A 15041-nucleotide genomic window follows, 5' to 3' on the forward strand; every position below is an offset into this window, starting at 1 on the left:
CACCATAGACTAATCGACAATACGTCTTATTAAATAAACACTAAATAAGAAAGTATTTTCTAGATTAATTTGCGCATCACACATATTCAATTTGTCATATTTGCTCTACATGTTAATTATCACAAATTCAAAAAATTATTGAGAGTAAAATAATTAATTGAATTAAGATAGCAAGCCATAATAAATCATAAATAATCAAAATTTTATTAAATATCAAAAACACGTAAATGACAACATTTGTGATGTGGATGTTGTGGTATCACTTATAGACAGATTCATGTATGTTTACACATTCAAATTTTATACCCAAAAAGAATAGGTATCTCTATTGACCTTTTACTTAAGAGGAGATGCATTCACTCTTAAGAATGCGCTCTATACTAAAGGAGAACCATCTAAGATTATCATCTCTTCATTGTGCACATTAGGGAGAACCATTTAAGGCATTCATCCCCTCGTGTAGGTGCCTCTTGGCAACATACCCCTAGGGTGTATATAGATGTGGATTGGGAAAAATTGCAAGGCTTTATGATGGGGTTTTGGCTAAATTTAGAAGTCTTGTATAGATTGTGCAGAGATCACCTCTTACAAGCAAGAAGTCCACAGGGACTTGTGCAGACTAAGGAGATTTATGTGGAACATAGTATGAAGGAGAGTAAGTTTGAGAAGTAAAAGAGTGATCAACTAAGACTAATAAGTTTTAATACACAAAAAATTGTTTTGATACAAGAGGATGTCATAAAATTGGCCATCGAAAAAAAAATACCCCTCTTGTGAAATTGATTGAAAGCTTAAGCCCAAGCTTAATTAGCTAGGTCTAAATAAGCTCTCTTTTGGTTTGAAAGTTCCAAGATGAAGAGACCATGAAGTAAGAAGGGGAGATTGCAATGTTGGTGGAAACTAAGCGATTTTTAGGCATGGATAAGGGTTTTGGGGTTTTGAGATACTAGGAATCTAGTCGTGTAGTCTATTTGAATTGGAGAGCCCAATTTCTTCAGAGAGCTCACCTTTACATAAGAGGGTAGGTGATCGGAAGATCAAGAGGTAAGTTGGGCTCTAATACCACTGTTGCATAGATTGCATGCGAGATGCGCACTAGCGAATGAACACCATATTGGGGAATATGAAAATTTCCCATAAGTTTGGGACATGTGGTCAAATCTTTGGATTTGTCATATAACTTGAATACTATAACTCCAAATTGAGCGCTCTTAGCTCAATAGATTCTATTTTTCAAGCACTTTCCAATGATAGGTTACATCATATGGTTTTGAGAAACTTATGGGCATGTTATTCGGGTGTCACCTTTTTAGTATTCAAAAAATAGAAATTGGGAGATTCCCAAACTCACTAATATTGTGTTAATGTTAGAAACTCTCATTCTCACTCTTTTATCATAAAATGAATAGTACAACTCACTTAAAGTCAAAATTAGATAAAAGAAGACAAAGATAAAGTCAAGTAGAATGAAGTGATATACTATTGGATACAATTTTTTTCCTATACATGGAGTGGATTGCTTCTCCATGTATGTATTTATAATATTTTATTGAAATTTTCTTTGCCTAAAGTTGGTCATTTATATCGCTCTTTTGATAAAAGTTGAGTTCACTAAATCAGAGGTTATTAATAGTTGCATATCTCATTGGCATTGAGAGCCCTCTATTTTTATAAAATATCTTCATAATAAATCTATTATATCAATAAACAATTACAAATGGTTGTGTGCATGCCATATACTAATTGGTAGTGTGTCTTATGAAACAAACACTAAATAAGAAAGTATTCTTCGGATTAATTTGCGCATGCTGCATATATTCAATTTGTAATATTTGCTCTACATATTAGCTATCACACATTCAAAAAAGTATTGTTAGTAGAATAATTAATTGAATTAAGATATCCAGCCATAATAAAAAAATAAATAATCAAAATTTTATTAAAGATAAAAAACATGTAGACATTTATACTTGTAGTGTAGGTGTTGCGGCATCACCCACATATGGATTCATCCACATTCACACTTTTAAGTTTTATGTCCAAAATAGATAGATGTTCCCATCAACCTTTCACTTAAGAGGAAATGTATCCACTTTTAAGAATGTGTCCTATGCTGAAGGAGAACCATTTTGAAAGGTGAGAAGGATCGAAGCTTACTTGGAAGTGAGCTATGGTGGAGAGTAATAGCAAGAAGAGAGAGAGACACAAATGGGAACTCCAACAACCACAATGTGTGGTTGGGTCTTCCCTTATTCAAACTGTCACTAAAAGAATAAAGAATAAGTGATTGTGACGGGTATCCGCTACCTGTAGTGTGCAGTGGTAGGTACTGTCAGTGTAGTAATATACGGGCGGCTAGGCGGAGACGCCTTTACCCCCAACAACCTCCCACTTAAAGGCGAATCTGTGCCAGTGAGAGAAAAAAAGAAAAGACAGTACAACATGTATACATGTACAACAGGATGATAAAAAATACATCATCTCATCTAATGCCCATCAATCTTCTAAGGAAGGCAAAGCGCTCGGTAGTGAGGCTTTTCGTGAGCAAGTCTGCAGGATTCTCCTCAGTTAGAATCTTGACAAGGTCAACAGATCTAACCTCAACGACCTTGCGAATGAAGTGATACCTCACCTTAATGTGTTTCGTCTTCGCATGGAAGATCAAATTCTTGGCCAACTGAATGACACTCATAGAATTCGAATGCAGTGTAGATATAGCATCTATCATACCAAGGTCTGCAATTAAACGGCCTAACTAGATAGCCTCCTTGCGAGCCTCTGTGGTTATAATATACTCGGCCTCTGTAGTGGAAAGAGCCGTATCCAAGAGATAGCCCCTCCAGCATAAGTGAAGACATAACCAGAAGTGGACTTCCTACTACATGCGTACTCTGCATAATCAGAGTCAGTGTACCCCATGACTCTTGTGTTCTGGCTGCCATAACAGACACATATCTGGTGTGCCCTTCAAGTACCTCATGATACCCTTCACAGCATTTCAATATTTCTTGCCAGGTGTAGCCATATAACATGCCACAACCCCAACTGCAAAAGCAATATCTGGACAGGTGGCTATTATGGCATACATAAGACTGCCCACATTTGATGCATAGGGAATCTTGGCCATCTCAGCTCTCTACTCATCTGTCTGCGGACAATCGGCCTGTGAAACCTTCATATGAGAAGATAATAGACAGTCAATAGGCTTAACATCCTGCATGCGGAAGCGCTCAAGGACTTTATGAATGTACTTCCTCTATGACAGATAGAGTAGTCCCTGAGATCTATCACACGTAATGCACATACCAAGTATATTATAGGCATGTCTCAGATCTTTTATCTCAAAGCTCTTTGTGAGTTGAGCCTTAAGAGCATCTAGCTCCTCATGAGCTGTTCCTGCTAAAAGCATGTTATCCACATAGAGTACCAAAATCAGTAAAGAACTGTCACGGGCTTTCTTCGTGTACAGACACGGATTCATAGCACTGCGGTTGTAGCCTTGTGACTGCATGAATGCATCAAACTTATGGTACCATTCCCTAGGTGCTTGCTTCAAGCCATATAGACTCTTCTTTAGCTTGCACACTGGGTGTTCCCTGCCAGGGTCTGCAAAGCCCTTAGGCTGCTCCATGTAAATCTCATCATGCAAGTCCCCATGTAAAAAAGCCATCTTGACATCCATCTGGTACAAGTCCAGGTCAAGCTGTGTAACCAAGGCCAAGACTAAGCGTAGGGTGGTCATCTTGACCACAAGAGAAAAGATTTCATCAAAGTCAACACCATGCTCTTGCTTAAAACCCTTAGCAACCAATCGAGCCTTGTATGTCAGCTTGGGGTGTCCAGGGATACTTTTCAGCTTGTACACCCACTTGCATGGCAAAGCCTCTTATTCTTATGCAATGAGTTAAGCTCAGACTGCATAGCCCGTTTCTAAGAGTGACAATTACCCCTGTGCATAGCCTCATCATAAGTAAGAGGCTCTCCTGCATCTGTAACCAGTACATAATCCATAGAGGGCACAAAACGGTCAGGAGATCGCGTTTATCTCTAGTAGAACGCCTCAACCCAGGCTGTGCTACCTGATTGACATCTTGTCTAACATCAACATGTCTAGCATTTGGGCTATGAGCATTGGGTGATGCTGCGCACTGTCTAGCTGGCCGTGGAGCGGGCTCAACGGGAGCAGGTGGCTTCTCTTGAAAGATAACTCTGCGCACCTCAACCACTTTCTCAGGCTGCATATGCATTTTGTCCTCATGAAAGATGACATCATGGTTGTGGATCACTTTCCGCGCTTACGGATCCCATAGATGGTAACCCTTATCTAATGTATCTCCATAGCCAATGAAAATGCGTTTGACACTTTTAGGATCTAGCTTATTGCGTTTGACCTTGGGCACATGGTAGAATGCCTCACATCCAAAGACACACAAATGATCATAAGAGGGGGGACTTGCTTGCCCATACCTCCTTTGTAATCTGAAAGTCTATGCCACTGCTAGATGACCTGTTAATGAGATGCATTGCAGTAGTAACTGCCTTAGTCCAAAAGTGCTACGGTAAGCTAGCCTGGCTAAGCATACTACAGACCCTTTCTTGAATGGTCATATTCATGTGTTCAGCCATACCATTCTGGGGTGGGGTGTAACGGGCGGTTAATTGACGCTTAATACCCCGCTCGTCACAAAATTGCTCAAAAGCATGCGATGTATATTCACCCCCATTATTTGACCTTAGGCATTTGAGCCTTTTCCCAGACTGGTTCTCTGCCAATGCAAGCCAACGCTGAAATGTGTCTAAGACATTGGATTTCTCTCTTTATGGGATAAGCTTAAACTTTACGTGAGTTATCATCTATGAAAGTAACAAAGTGCTTTGCCCCACCAAGTGACTGACAAGGCATGGGCCCACATACATTTGAGTGCACAAGAGCCAAGGGCTCATACCAGAATTTTTATGCGTATTTCTAGTATGCTTACTATACAAACAATGATCACAAAAATCAAAATGTGGAGATTCAAAAGACGAAAGATATTGCAAAGCACATAGCATTTTCATTCCTTTAAGAGACATATGTCCCAAACGAGCATGCCAAAGGGATACATGGGGAATAGAATCCATAGACAAAATATGATCCAATGTAGCTCCTGATACAAGTAAGGGATAGAGGTTGCTAGACTTGGCACCTCTTGCAAGTACAAGCCTGGCACGAGTAATTTTCCATGCAGAGTCTCCAAAAGACACAAAATACCCTGCATCATCAAGCTGTCCAACTGACATAAGGTTGCGAGTCAACGCAGGTACATGGCGTACATCATGCAAAACAAAAGAGCTACCAAAAGGAAACTGTAGCCTAACATCTCCAATGTCCACAATGTCAAGAGACCTGTCATCACAAAGAGCACAGAACCATACATGGTACGACAGGTATGAAACCAATCTCGACAGGGTGTTATATAAAAGGACGCACTCAATTTCAAGAGCCCACACTGCGCATACATAGAATGTATCTCAGAAGCTTGTAAGGCATCGCATGAAAAAGCTGCAAGTATGTAATCATCATCTGAATCAGTGGCTTGCATGACATTAACCTCTTCTATATTCACATTGGACTTTGTAGGTACAATACTGCGCTCAGAAGATTTTTCTTGCACTTTTTCTTTTCCCTTTTCCTTGCGCTTATCATCGCGCGTTTTATGGCATTGTGGCCTAATATGTCCTGCTTTCCCACAATAATGACAGGTAAGATCAAACTTTCGTTCATGGGACTTACTGCGACCACATGACTTGGAATTGGACTTCTGAGAGTTCGTACCCTTATGATCATTATCATGCATGCCATTTCTGCCACCTCTAACGATCAATGCATGTGAAGAGCGGGAAGCATCATTGTTTCTCTTGTTGATTTCCTCAGTCATCAATAACGCACTCTCAACATCTTTGATTTTCAGCCCATCAAGCTTGTTTGTGTATATGGCAGTATAAAAGACTTCCCATGATTCAGACAAGGTGCCAAGCAGAAATAACGGGTGCAAGTTATCTTTGAACTCAATACCCTCCTGTGACAACAGACTCTTCATGATACCATGAAACTAACTGAAATGAGATGAAAGGGAGGTCCCCTCCTTCATGCGAAGGTCCATTAACTGCTTCAGCCAATACATTTGTGACGCAAGACTCTGCTTCATATAAAGCTCCTGAATCTTCTCCCATAAATCCCATGCACTCTGATTCTTATCTTCAACAACATTATGATGGACCTCTTCTGAGAGTGACAAAATAATGGTAGACTTGCATAGCTCATCAACTTCTATCCAAACATCATCATCCATATCCTCAACTTTGACACCCTTGAAACGCAAGGGTCTAATCTACAACTTCTGTACCAAAACCTGCCATATTTGGGACTTCCAATACCCATAGTTGGTACCGTCCAACTTGGCAATATTAAAGAGACTTGTATCTTTCAAATGACCAGCCATACTGTCTCAAATCAAAGCAAAAAAGTAAAATTGCAAGTTGTTGTAATTAGCAAGAAATATACTAAAACCACTGCTAAAACTAGTTGAAAGGGTGGATTTCACCAAGAGAAGCACTTGTCCACCAAATATGACCAAGATAACATAAAATAGTAAGCATTACCCTCATAGAAGTGCTCAAAATCTACAGATTTCATCTTGCTATAATAAATGATAGCAGTATGTAAAATTGTTCCAAAATGAAGCAATTACTGATACATATGTCACTGCAACTGCTAGGTAACAAGATACATCCAATAGTGAGTTTCCACGGGCAAGAAGGTACCAAGAACTGTCAAACCAATAACCTATCAGACAAGAGACATCTCATAGGTCCAGAAGTCATGCATGTAATGGGTCTCGGGGTAAGAGAAGAGACGAAGTACAAGCATAACTGATAGAGCAAGAAGCACAATACATAACCATCCAAGATACATATAAAACTGACAAACCTGTGACAGAGATAAGTGCCTGTAGACTTTGCATACATTCGAATATACCAAGAGGATCCCATTAGAAGTGAAGTCACATGCAAAGAGAGCAAGCAACACTCTAATACATCAAATACATAGCATCAGACATGCCAAATCCCAATAGAGTACATTCGGAGCATAAATCTCAAGCTATCTTAGACTCGTAAAGCATAAGCTTGAATTTAGCATTCAAAGAGCATGTAACTGACAACCAAATGTAATGCCCAGTAGATCCAAAATGCTCAAATACATCTGAAGATGAAGCTCCAAGTAACTGTCAAGCATGGGCAAACCAAATGGTATCCATATCTGACCAAAGCATAAATGCAAGAGGCCTAAATGTCAAGCAGTGACAATAGGCATAGATCAGTCTAAAGCATGCCAATTGAAGCCAAATGCCAGTGAAGAACAACCAAGTTGGAGCTTAATACAAGCTCAAAAGCATTCTGGAACCAAAGACAAGCTCGATGTCATACCCGGAAGGTCAATACTTCATTGCATATCCCAAAGACATAGTCCGAAACCAATAGGTATAACCAAACATGAGATAATAGGCTTTAGCCCACTGTGGAACAACAGTGATTTACTGTTCAAAACTGAGTATTTTCAGCAAGAAAATCAGTTCAAAATGATGGCATAACATGTGCCTTGCATTTCCCAAACAATCGCATTTCCCAAACAATCGGGCATTAATAGGTTTCAAACCAGTTAAGTAGAAGTGCCTAAACAAACATAGCATTAGATGCCAATGTTACTTCTGCATAACATGACTATGGGATTGCTATAAACAGTCCTAGGAATGTATAGATCAGACTCAAAATTGATGCCAATGATCAAGGAGGCTTCAACCGAAGTTAGAGACCATTGCCAAGTGCATTGCCAAGCCCGAAGAAGCATGACATAACTATTTAAGGCACTCATCCCTTTGTCATGCACACAAGGGATAACTATTTAAGGCACTCATCCCTTTGTCATGCACACAAGGGATAACTATTTAAGGCACACTATAGGTGGCCGGGCCTTCCTTTATTCAAACTGTCACTAAAAGAATAAAGAATAAGTGACTATGATGGGCGCCCGCCACCTATAGTGTGCAGTGGTGGGTACTGTCAGTGTAGTAATACATGGGCGACTAGGCGGAGGCGCCTTTACCCCCAACACATTTAAGGCACTCATCCCTTTGTCATGCACACAAGGGATAACTATTTAAGGCACTTATCCTCTCATGTAAGTGCCTCCTAGTAGTATATCTATATATGTAGTAATAGATCAAGGAACCCAGACTTTTTCCTTATTTTATTCAAATGTGAAAATATCTTGTTCTCATATTGTGTTTTATGATATCTATTTAAGTGTGTTTATATATATAATAAGAATCTCATGTCTATTATTCGAAGCTTTAATGCAAATAATAGGTGATACATTATTTATAGATACTTTTACATTTCAGCCAAATGTAGTACTAACATTTTTCAAGTGATGAAGGGTTAGTTATAAGCACACACCATCTTAAGGATCTCTTATGATATAATAAGGGATCCAAGGCACCTTGACTATTCTCTTATACTTTTTAAAAAATCATTATTAGTATAAAGAAAACACTTTTAAAGTTTTATATGTTCATGAGTGTCATTCGAAATATTTTCCAGAATGATTATAATATTTTTTAAATTTAGATTAAAAATCACCTCACTTTCTAATTTAAAGTCTAAGCTAGAACTTTAGCCACATATTCTATAATATAAAATTATATATAGGCTCTTAAAGGGATCCATGGCAGCTCCCTAGTTTCTTTTTGCTTGTGTTGCACACTTGTAATCGTTTCAATATATTGATTGTGAAAATTGTAGAAAAAATGCATTTATAAAGTCATACAAAATTTCGTTCATAAGATGTGAGATAAACGATGTTGGGTGTAGGTCAATTGACAAGCTTTTCATCATGACTATAGATACGTTTGTAAGTTTTTTTTTGAAGTTCAAAAAATGCAGCAAGAGGGTTGTTTATGGGCCTAATCCTCCCGTGTAGTAACATTTTCTTGTGCATATACTAGTAGACATGTTTATGGATGCAAATGTTTAAGGCTAATTGTCCATGAGAGGTGCACCAAAGAAAATGTTAATGAGATACATACCATAACTTTTTTAATTCCTTATTTTAAAGAACATGTTATCACTTTTAGCTGTATATAAGTTAATGCATGCATGCCTTTGATAAAAGAGAGCATAAAGGTAAATACGACTAAAAGTTCTTTTTCTTGTAAAAGCTATGGTTGATAAGAATGCATGGCTTTGATGAAGGTCATTTTTGAAACTTTGTGAAATAAAGTAGTTACTTCAAAGGTGCAAGGATAGCGCACTATACAAATGAAAAGCTTTGAATGTGGGGCATTAATAATGTGAGGCTTGATTGTGAAAGAGGATATTTTTTAGGGAATGGTAGGCATGAAAAAAGAGATGCTTTTTTGGCTAACGTCATGTAAAAGGATAATATTTTTCTAATAAATGACTTGTTCCTCCATACCATTTTCATGGATTTCTTGGATTGGAGTCATGATGTGACTAGGTTTATGTTGTATTAGTCAATGCCTACTTGTGGAGGTAGCGAAAGGTTATAGAAACTTGATAACAAGTGAGAAGTTTTCTTTTGGTTAAGAGATGTGACATTCTAAGGTCATGGCTTGAATGCATGTGCATCATTGGCATGTCTTGAAAATTCATTCCTTATATATGGATGAGCATTGCTACATTCCAGGCGAAATATTTGGGATCATTCTTTTTGTTGAGATGAGTGTGATGTATGGAATGAGGGACCAATTAGTTGTCATCAAATACTAAGATTTGGTATCAAATAAAATGTTAAATTCAAAAAACATCGTGAAAGTTTTAGAGAAATGTTCTAAGTTTAAAATTCAAGGTTATTGTAGCTAATATGATCCATAAACTTGCGAAATCTAAGAAAGAACTATAAAACATCTTATAAAACATCGAGGGTCAAGATTTCTATATTGGCTTATTTTCCAACATTGGCGGATATGGACCTTAAACTTTCACATATATTAAGCATATGAGAAATTAGTTATGTAGGAAATGTTTACTAGCTATGTCTTGATAAGGTGGTGGGGCTAGTACAAGTCTATGTGGAACACCTCCAAGGTTGGCAGAGTAAGAGATCACTATGTGTAATACTTGAAGATGCTAGGACAATATTCACGAAAAACATTGTTGGTATACAAAAAACTTCAAAAATGCAAAATTTTGGACCACGGATTTTTGAATAAGTACTTGTATTTGTCATTATAGTGAAGAATTTTATAGCTTTAGGCCTTCTTTAAAATTTGAAGGTTTTCCTTAAAAGTTTGCAAGAAGAGGGGGCTAGGAGTATATGTTCCTTAGGATGCGAGTGTCATGTTGGATAGTCACTAGGATGGATAGTGTCACTAGGACGGTTCACAACTTGTGGGCGATGTGCTAATAGGGAAAGCCACTAGGATGGATAGTGTCATTATGTAAAGAAAGGAGGGAAGGAATCTCTCTCTCTCTCTCTCTCTCTCTCTCTCTCTCACATATGACATCATGATACCCTACCGATTACCACCTGGATGGGAGATGGAAGGGTGGGCAATCAAAAGTCAATGGGATTTGGACTTCGGTGTGCCACAAGTTGTGAGCCGTCCATGTTGCTCGGAATGGAAAGTCAAAGGCATGGGTTAGGGCCTAGAGGCTAGGCATATACATACATACATATATATATATATATATATAAGAGAGAGAGAGAGAGAGAGAGTCAACGATCATTGCTAAGAACGAGAACCTTGTGCGTCTGTGTATATAAATTAGTAAGCAAGTGCAGTGCTGAAGTATGCTACTATGCATATGTGATTCCTGAGAGAGAGAGAGAGAGAGAGAGAGAGAGAGAGAGAGTGTGTGTGTGTGCTCGGCTTCCATGATCATGATTATAATCATAATACGTCACTGCATTATCAGCTTGCTGATTTAGTTGCTCCGCAACGTGTGTATCGCCAACCCTACTTATCTAACTGCAGAGACCACATCCACTCATTACATCAGTACTGCCCTGTAAATACAGCCTACAGGATCCGTCATCATATTATTGACCGTAATTACTATGGAAGCCTGGGTTTTTGATGCCGCCGTTGACGTTGAGGACCGTAGGCTACCTCACAAATCCTCTCCGAACCGTCCTGTCTCAGAGGCCTACTTACAAGGTGATTATTAGCCCATTATGATCACGCGTCACGAATAGCGACGTATAATTACTAAATCATCGTATTTAATCACGTAATCAATGCTGTGTTCCGATCCCTCGATGATCTGATATGCTCTTACTCATATATTTACTTTAACGCTAGCGGCTATCTCACTTGCCTCCCTACTCTTTGAAATATTGATCGGAATGTTGTTTTCTAGAGCTGGGGGTTTCGCATTGGCAGATAGACACAGACAACTGGGATTACGACCCCGCTCTCCTCCATAGAATCAAACAGGAACATGGCTTCCTTCACTCGGTAATTATTAAGAAGTAATCGCGAGCAATCTACGATTAAGAGCAAACAGCTATAAACATCAGTAAAGATCAGCAATCTCTTTCACGTCTACTCGAATCGAATCGTTATCACTAAGATTGCTAGCTAGATTGCACTATATTTGCTCTACTTCTGCAGCTACTACTCGTACTACTTATAATACAATTAATATCAACTTGATTTGATCATCCACTACTTATATTCCTAATATGCTCAATGTTGTCGCACTTGAGTTCGTTTGATTATTCGATGATCCACTGCTGCAGGAGACGTTAACTGTAGCTCCCGATGCCATGGAAGACTTCGAGCAGAAGACTGAGAAATTCTTTCACGAGCATTTGCATCCCTACGAAGAGAGCCGAGTTATCCTCGACGGCAGTGGTACTACTTATATATATATATATATATATCGCCATCTAATTTAATTATCATCATCACCACCTTAGTTCAAGTTAATTAAGATAAACCACTCGTTCAAATACCCTTGCAAGGCAGTACCAATGGATCATGCAATGCCCGACGTCTAGCAATATTAAAGAAAGTTATACATAAAAAACCTGAGATGTGATTGTTCAATTTATGCATTTAGTTCACAAGATAGGTTATGTATTTAAGTAAGGCTAATCCATGCTTTAGAAAACTTTGTAGTCAATGATAAAAACCCTAACATGTGATTGTTCAATTTATGCATTTAGTTCACAAGATAGGCTATATATTTAAGTAAGGGTAATCCATGCTTTAGAAAACTTTGTAGTCAATGATAAAGTGCTTTAGTTTCTCTTTTGGTGTGATAGTTGCAAATTGGGTGTCAAAAGCCATGTGTTGAAGGTCCTAATTGCCACATGTTAACTAGGGTATTGGGATATTCGTGACTACAACCATAATTGGATACGCTTTAAAGTGAACAAAGGTGATATGATCACTCTTGTTCCAGGCATGTACCATCGTTTCACACTAGACACTAACAACTACATCAAGGTATGAAGCATTCTACTCTAGATAATCATTGTCTAACTTCAAACTCCCATTTTCTCGTGCTTTATGTGTTCTCGATCAAAGTATGATACCTTTATCCAATCCTCATTAATTAAATATACTAGATTTGTTATTGGCATGTTTATTGAGAGCTTCCCTTTGAATCTAAGAATGAAAATACTAGTAAATTCTCTGTGTTTCGCATATTGATTGGGAGCTTCCATCCAGAGAGAGTGACAAAAGAATTGCAATTTCAGGCAGTGCTTTTGTACAAGGATATTCCAAGCAGGGTAGATGTATTGAGACCTATTGGAGATAAGTTGGAGGTTAGGTGAGTAGAGAAGTAATATATCCTTTGAAAGTCCAAAACATACAAGCTAGTTAGGCTTATTCTCTTGATTTTTCAATCTTAACAATATGTTTCTTTTGTATACATAGGAAAGAGTACGTGCACAATATTTTGGAAAAACCAAAATATTATGATGCTTACAAGCTAAGAAAGAGAAAGAGTTCTTTGTGATCTCATAAAGCCAAACAAATCCTTCTATAGGCTTAACTTACATAGAAGAAGGCCTATCAATCAATTTACCTCACAATATGGATGGAGATGTTCCAATAGATTTTTATTTTATATAGAGGCTTTCTATGAATATATAAGGTGTATTTAGAACAATCAATGCTAATCTTATTGTATACAAATAAGTTGTTCAAAGTTTTAGAAACATTTAGAGCAAAATTATATTTCAGTTCTATGAGAAAGTACTTTGGCAAGGTTTTTTTACCAAGTCATAAGGTTTCATTTCTCAAGTCAAAGTGCTCTCCCTCCCTCTCCCTCTCTCTCTCTACACACACACACACACACACACACACACACACACACACACACACACACACACACACACACACACACACACACACACACACACACACACACACACACACCCCCCTCAAAAGATATAAGTATAGCACGTGCAATCGACAAAATACTTATTTTATTTATAAGTAAAATTTATATGATTTCATTTACATAAGGGGTTTTTCATTACAATTTGCAAAAATTCCATAAGTTTCTTAAGGAAAATGGACCATTTTATTTCCTTATAGCATTTAAGAAAAGGATTATGTTTACACCCTTGGAACACACATGATATGGATAATTTTTCATAGTTTTCACCCCTTCAACTCTCTCTCTCTCCCTCTTTGTGTCTCCCCAAGTGAAATCAAGCTTACATGTTGAGATGTCGAGCTCCACATGAGCTGATAGCCACTATACACCTTGGTGATATGGCAGTACTTTACTCACTAGTACGTTAAGTAACCAACATGGAGGATACACCAATGATTCTACAACTAGACTATACCCACATAGTGAAATCTTGGTTATGGCACATTCAGTATGTTACCTCATTTATCATTAGTGGGTTCATTCATTATGTCACCTCATTTATCATTAGTAGCTTCACACTTAGTGAGCACATATACATATGTTTTAGTACCTTCATTTTAGTATTTCATCATGTTATAGACTAAGTTCTTTTGAGTGAAAGAAGATTCGGATTTTAGTCCTACTTCTCTATGTGCTCAAGACTCCATTGTGTATGTGTCCTCTTCATTGTCTCACCTTTCTCTTCTCTTATATGTTTACATAGTGTAAAAGTAGTCCTATGGCTGCACAAAGCTCAATTGAAAACTGAGGTAAAAGTGACAAAGTCTGAAAAAAAGTTAGCAAGCGATGACTAACTTAAGGTTGGCAAGGCTGCATTCTTTGATTGCAATGAAACCTAAAGAGCTTGAAGAGTAGTGTATATACTACAAATAAGCCATGTAGGAAAACTTGTGTTGTGTTTTGCCATTTGAGGTTGTTTTAGCCTCCATTTTGGTATTGCAAGTTAGTTGACCGAGGTGAGCAGTTTTTTCTAATGTAGCATTTTATCGGTATTATGATTGCTAATGGTTCATCTAAGAATGACGTATGCTATGTAGACTTGGATGCATTTAACCACATGACTTATCATGAAGAGTGGTTAAGAGAGATGCACAATGGAGAGTCTCCAAGATATGTGGAGCAAGAGGATGAGATAGTCCCATTACTCACATAATTGGAGATGTTCCCTTAGTACACAAGATGGTAAAATAAAGTACTTGGTTGATGTGCTACATGCACAAACATAACTAAGAACTTGATTTTTGTTGGACAGATGGTGGAATAAGGATTGTAGGTTCAGCTCACATTTGATGGTTATTATGTAGAGGACATTTCTACCATTGGTCACACATTGATTACAAAAAGATAACCATGTTGGCATATTGTTTACTCTTGATGTAGGTCTACCTAAAATGAATGATGCTACTCTATTTGCATAAGGTCCAAGTGTTGTGGTTGACATTGAAATTTGGTATAGCTAGATTGGTCATACAAATGTGCAACATTTGAAAAATATATAATAAAAAGATATTGTGGATAGCTTGCCAAAGTTTAGAGTCGATAGGATTCATAAAGTATATGTAGCATATCAATTTGGAAAGTGG

At 37.8% G+C, this 15041-nt stretch overlaps 1 protein-coding gene across 1 annotated transcript; it reads left to right on the plus strand.

Moving 5' to 3' along the window:
* Window positions 1-10895: 10895 nt before the first annotated feature.
* LOC148021280 (uncharacterized) lies at window positions 10896-13258 on the plus strand. Its single transcript, XM_087698120.1, has 6 exons — window positions 10896-11219; window positions 11422-11519; window positions 11804-11918; window positions 12391-12515; window positions 12770-12843; window positions 12951-13258. The coding sequence occupies exons 1-6, from the start codon at window positions 11120-11122 to the stop codon at window positions 13030-13032; spliced, it is 594 nt and encodes a 197-aa protein (XP_087554246.1). The 5' UTR covers window positions 10896-11119; the 3' UTR covers window positions 13033-13258.
* The last annotated feature ends 1783 nt before the right edge of the window (window positions 13259-15041 follow it).

This window comes from Lygodium microphyllum, chromosome 18 (assembly GCF_053477565.2).
Source record: "Lygodium microphyllum isolate KBCC chromosome 18, Lygodium_microphyllum_v1.1.10, whole genome shotgun sequence".
In the NCBI taxonomy this organism is placed as follows: domain Eukaryota; kingdom Viridiplantae; phylum Streptophyta; class Polypodiopsida; order Schizaeales; family Lygodiaceae; genus Lygodium; species Lygodium microphyllum.

Coding starts and splice junctions, on each gene's coding strand:
- LOC148021280 (XM_087698120.1), top strand. CDS start 11,120: ATGGAAGCCTGGGTTTTTGATGCCGCCGTTGACGTTGAGGACCGTAGG. Junction 11,919..12,390: donor AGTTATCCTCGACGGCAGTG/GTACTACTTATA, acceptor CATGTTAACTAG/GGTATTGGGATATTCGTGAC. Junction 12,516..12,769: donor ACACTAACAACTACATCAAG/GTATGAAGCATT, acceptor TTGCAATTTCAG/GCAGTGCTTTTGTACAAGGA.